Here is a 5,953-nt window from a genome sequence, read left to right as displayed (position 1 = left end):
TATTCTATTTAAATAATCATAATTATTTTTAAAACCATAATATCCTCCTCCATCTTTATTATACAATCTTTCCATATAATAACTTATGAATATTAAAAAAATAGTAATGCTAAATATAATATTTCTGGAGATATTTTTTAAACTAATTTAAATAATAATATAATTTGAATTTATGTGGGCGAAAATGATTAGCACCACTATAAAAGATGAAGAAAAAAAAAAACCCCAATGAGTGAGAGTTAGGGAAAAATAAAAATAAAAATAAAAATAAAAATAAAAAAGCGTGATTGGGTTTTGATTTGGTGTGGTGTTGTTGTATTGATTCGATTCGAAGCGTGCGTGCGTGCGTATGTATTCGAAGAAGAGAAGAGAAAGAGAACGAGAAAGAGTGAAATAATGGGAGAATCGCGAGAAGACAAGATTGAAGAATCAGTGGCTTCCGTTTTGGAAGAAGCTAAAGAGCTTCAAGACTCCGTCGCCGGCCACATCTCTAAATCGTTGAGCGACGAACATCCTCTCCGCCAACGTGCTCTTGCTCTCGACTCCAAAATCCTTTCACTTCGTTCTTCTCTCGATTCTCTCCTCCACAATAAACTCATTAACCACTCCCTAGCCGATAAGGTAAACTGTACACTCTTCTTGTTGTTGATTTCGAATTTCGGTTTTGAATTTCTGTTTTATTTTGATGGATCTGTTTTTGTTTGTTGCAGTTAGATGAAGATTTGCAGAGAGCCAGATGTATTGTTGTTGATGGTGATGCTTCTTCGCTTCTTCCAGGACATGCTCACGGTTAGTTTCGTAATTACTTTGTTAATTGGTTAATTACTTTTACTAATTTGGTTTATTGATTGGTTAATTTTGGTGTGTGAGGGTTTTAGGGAAGTTTCTGAGAATGTTTTTGGGGCCTATTAATGTTCGTGCATCTCGTAAAGATGTGCAGCTTAAGGTCAAAGAGGAATACAACAGTTATAGGGTAAAGTTCTTCTTTCCTTTGGTTGCTTGTTTGAGTTGTGTTATAATAATGCTTTCAAATTAAGTTATACTTTATTTATTGAGTTGTTTTCCGTTGCATGTAAATGTTTTTCTTTTTTATCCTTTTTTTGTTGTTGTGATTTTTAAAATGTTTGTTTGGAAATTGTACAGTGTTTTCGGTTGCAAATAATGTAACTGCGTCTTTTGTGAAATTCTACTCCGTTGTAATCCAATGCTCTAGGGGTTACTGGACTCTTTACCAATGACGTATTAGTCAATTAAAACTGCACAATATTAAAGACTCATTCGTAGTTATATTATAGTTATTAAGCAATTGAAGATGTTACAAACTCTAGATTGTAGATCTAACACATAGTTAACAACTAACAAGTCAGTAACAACTAGAGGATTTGGCATAGGAATAAAAAAACATGGCTGAATTCGCAGCTATGATTGTGATGCCTCGCTGCTGGCGCAATGGCTGCTATATAAAAAATGACGTGATGCTCTGTGAATCACAGCAAAGATACATGGCCTCATGTTGATACAATAGGCAATAGCACCACTAAATCCCATAATTTACTACTTTAGTCTTCACATGCATACATGACACGGGATGTTTATGAAACTTTTAGGAAAATGACAGTATGACACATCTTTTGTTCAGGATAGAACTGCTCTTCTGTTTCTGATTTTCCCAGCGGCACTTCTCATTCTAAGATCATGGATTTGGGATGGATGCTTGCCAGCTTTTCCCGTACAGATTTACCAGGTATTTCTGATGAACTCATCTTGTTCGATGTCATATTAGCATTGGCTTGCTTTTGTGAAATATTTATCTGCGACCTGTTATTGAGTATGATCCTTTGTCAGGCCTGGCTGCTATTTCTTTATACTGGTTTGGCATTGCGAGAGAACATATTGAGAGTAAATGGAAGTGATATCCGTCCATGGTACAGTCTTCTAACCCTTTTTAATTAAGGCTTTCTGATAGTTTATATTAATTATAGTGATCCTTATGAAACAACAATGGACAGCAGTTACTTAATGGGTAATAGATCCTTGATTCTGTGCTCCATGCTTTGTTTTTAAAAATATTTCCCCTGCTTCTATCATCTGGTTACCTTGCATATGATTTATTATTTTTTCCCCTACGCAAGATAACCATATCCTAGAGTTTCCACCTGTTTTTCTACATTGCTGACTTGGAAAACTATGATTATCCATCTTCGTTGGCATTCCCCTTCCTTCTATTATTTTAGATCTTATGACTTCAAAATCTTTTAACCTTCTTTTTTATTTGATAGTTTTCTTATCTTGAACCTTCTTCCCACATTTCCTGATGTTACAGTTTCATAAGCATGGCTGAGCAATGACTAAGTTGATGCCTTTGTTTGAAACTGTTTTTGAGGTTTTGATGATGACTGTGATGAGGATAATTTGGTGTTTCATAAATTTTTTCTTCATTGGTGTTTGGTTTAGGGTGATAGTCTCAAATGCAAGGTTTCTCGTGGTTTATTCCTTATATTCTGTAGGACAGGCTTGTTTCCTAACTTATTTTTGAGTGGATTCCCTCTTTCGTGCTCATGCTCTTCTTCTGATGTTTTATTAGAGAGGAAATTGTTTCTAATCTTAAAAGAGAACTATAATCGACACCCTTTGGTCCCTTATTAGATTGAGTATAAGGAAATGGAGGGGATTTATATTAATTCATTTGGCCTACTAAAATTATCATCCATGTAAAGCATGCTGGGGGTGGGGAGAGCTGAGATTGATTTGTCATTCCTTGGTTTACATGGAAAAAAAGTGTTCAGAAAATAACCATACTATGCTGTTACAGGTGGATATATCATCATTATTGTGCCATGATAATGGCCGTTGTGAGTCTCACTTGGGAAATAAAAGGACAACCAGACTGCGCAAATAAGCAGGTTAGTGTTCTTTCCCTGAGCACTATTAGCTTTTCCTTGTTGATGGCGTCTTGCATCTATCTTATATGTCTCAATAATGCATGCAGAGAGGTGTACAGCTGTTCCTACAGTGGGCTATGATGCAAGGAGTTGCAATGCTTTTGCAAAATAGATATCAACGACAGAGGCTTTATACTCGTATTGCGTTGGGAAAGGTGCCACTGTTAAATAGTATATTTTACTTGCTTTATTTTTATTTTTTCATTGTATTTACTTTTTTCCACCATCATGCTATTTTGTTATATTTTAGTGCAGTTACGACTCTGCAGTTTTTTCTGTAAATGTGATTAAAATTTTATTTTTCCCTATGGCATTAATTTTATAGTTAACTCTCTCCAAGCATATTGATTGGAAATAGGTATGTGGTTTTGATTCTCGTTTTTCTCTGAGTTATAGGCTAAGAGGATGGATGTTGTATGGGGTGAAACAGCTGGTGTGGATGGCCAACTGTGGTTGCTATGTCCCATACTTTTCATATTACAGGTAACTAACTGCATGGCTACTTACAACATATGTTAGTTACTCAAGTTTTTGGCAAATTACTCTTTTGGTTATAATTGTTTGAGCTATGTGTGATTTGGTTCCTCTATTTTTTTGAGCAATTTTAATTAATCCATCTCTATTTTAAAAATTAATCAAATATGGTTCTACCATCAATTATTTTTTTCACCAAACCCCTTAAGGCTCATTTTTATTTGTTAAGTATTTGGAAATCCCTACTGGATTTGAGTTATATAAAGTAATATCAAAAGTCTGAAAAGATTTGATAAAATTTGAAGAGTTCTGTACAATGCAAGATTAGAGTTTAAAAGAAGAAAATTTGGGATTTTTATATTTTAATTGGCAAGTTAAAATCTTAAGAAAAATATTGTCAAGTTAAGTGGAATAATGTTTAAAACAATAATTTCTCATATAGATTATGATAATTTGAGGAGGAATTTAATTGTAACAATTAAAAACGAGGGACTAAAACCATTTGAAAAAAACTAGAGAAACCAAAACGTAGGCTACTTTTTTTTGGTGTTAGTACGAGGCATTTTTGTGTGCAATATTCATGTTCCTTTAATATTGTTGATTTGTCTTTCATAACTTCAAATATTTTGCATCTTTTATTGTGAGTGACGGTTAATTAGTTGAGAAGCATAGGTCGTGTGATTTGCTGGCAAAAGTGTGACCAGTCCATACATATACTGTGATACACATGCTTTCAAATTTATTGTTCTAGCATTGTATATTATTAAGTTTTAATTATTTTTCACGATTTGGTAATTTCCTGAACATGGAAAAGCTTGGACATTCATGATCTGTATTTGTGATCCTATCAGGGATTTGAGGCTTATGTTGGACTATTGTTGCTCAACACTGCATTTGGTGGGGAGATTTATGAATGGCAGGTATGCTCCTGCTAACTTTTTAACTTCATTTTATATACCAAAATATTTCGAGGAACACATGAAAATGAACCCGGTTCCGGTGATATTGTTTATTGCAAATGTTAGCCTTATATTGACAGTAACTCTTCGGACAGGTAATATTTTGCGGACTTCTGTTGGTGGTAATGGCCATTGGGAACTTTCAAAATACAGTACAAACTCTGTTGGTAAAGTCAAGATTTAAGGCAAAGATGAGAAGAACCAAAAGCAAGCAGAGACTGAATTAGCAAGTTGCGACTTCTTAAGCTTTTGGTAGGATCAGGATTTTTTTGCAGTCTTTTTAAGTTTTGACCACTGTGCATGTCTAGTCATAATTTTGACTTTGTTGTAGCATCATACATGTAACGCGACTAAAGCGTAAGTTTGGATTTTATATCTACAAGTACATTGTTTTACAACTTCAATTGGACACTATTTTGGGTTGCCATACTTATTCTTGACGTGGTAGGTTGATGATTTTCTTTTCTTCCACTTTTAGATTATTCGAAGTTTAGATTATTCGAAATGATTTGCTGACTTGAATGTAGAGGGAAGTCATTGATCTAAATATTGAGAAACGGATGATTTAAAACTATAGATGTCAAGATTTCTTTTTACACACGTCATCTAGGGTGCTAATGTTTAACCAGCAGGAAAATTGGCTATGTATATTTCAATTTAGTTGGTTGAGCGTGACAATAGTAAGAGGCATTTGGTTTCAAGTTAGTTTTTTTTATTTTATTTTAAATAATTGCAAATAGATTTAAATAAAAAGCAGAGTACAATATTTTGGGGGACAAAAATCAAAACCCAGTAAAAAGATACAACCAAAAGGTACTACAAAACAACATTAACACGTACTACAAGTACAAACCAGAGAACTCGTGCATGAGCCAAAACCGAAATGCAAACACTTACTACATGTACAATCCAGAGAAATTGTGTGAATTGATAAACACAATCCATATCTTCAAGAATAGCAAATGAATTTCACCACCAAAACGGAAACAAATTCTCACCCTAACAACCCATTATATCAACATACCATGGAAATCCTACGATAAAAACAGTAAGTAAAACGGCTCTTTCGAGCCAAACATTCAAACATCAAAAAATGATATAGATATCCACTCAATTTGATATCGACCGCGATAACTAATACAAATATAAAGTTGGTACCGATGCAAAGGAGACAAACCTTAAAAATCAAAATCTGCAGATCTCAACATATCTGAAAAATAATCAGAAGATCAAAAGACAAGGACACTAAACTTGCACCAGAAAACAAACCTGCGACTGTGGCAAAGCCATAGTCGTTAAAAGGTCCACCGAAGAAGACGATGGAAATGCCAATGTCGGAGAACTAAAAGCAATCACGAAAACACCGACGAATAAAAAACCACTGTCAAGATCCGGATCTGACCCACATTGGAGCTATCAATTCTAGATTGGCCCAACCCAAACGTGAATCACAACCACAGATCTTGAGCACATCTAAAACAGAAGACGATGATCTCAAACGCAAACGAAGGAGATGGAAGCATCAGCCACTACGACGATGCCAACGGTGAACAAACGTCCTTGGTCGGGTAAATGACC

General features: G+C 34.6%; 1 protein-coding gene across 1 annotated transcript; it reads left to right on the top strand.

Annotated features, from left to right (window-relative positions):
• Positions 1–242: 242 nt before the first annotated feature.
• LOC131648773 (uncharacterized) lies at positions 243–4,779 on the top strand. The gene is made up of 10 exons (XM_058918500.1): positions 243–621; positions 711–789; positions 879–973; positions 1,640–1,744; positions 1,846–1,925; positions 2,813–2,903; positions 2,990–3,097; positions 3,339–3,425; positions 4,268–4,336; positions 4,471–4,779. The coding sequence occupies exons 1-10, from the start codon at positions 397–399 to the stop codon at positions 4,600–4,602; spliced, it is 1,071 nt and encodes a 356-aa protein (XP_058774483.1). The 5' UTR covers positions 243–396; the 3' UTR covers positions 4,603–4,779.
• Positions 4,780–5,953: the final 1,174 nt, after the last annotated feature.

The sequence above is a fragment of the Vicia villosa genome, linkage group LG2, assembly GCF_029867415.1.
Source record: "Vicia villosa cultivar HV-30 ecotype Madison, WI linkage group LG2, Vvil1.0, whole genome shotgun sequence".
Classification (NCBI taxonomy): Eukaryota; Viridiplantae; Streptophyta; class Magnoliopsida; order Fabales; family Fabaceae; genus Vicia; species Vicia villosa.
The sequence above is the reverse complement of the archived record's forward strand: the minus strand, read 5'-3'. Positions and strand labels throughout refer to the sequence as shown.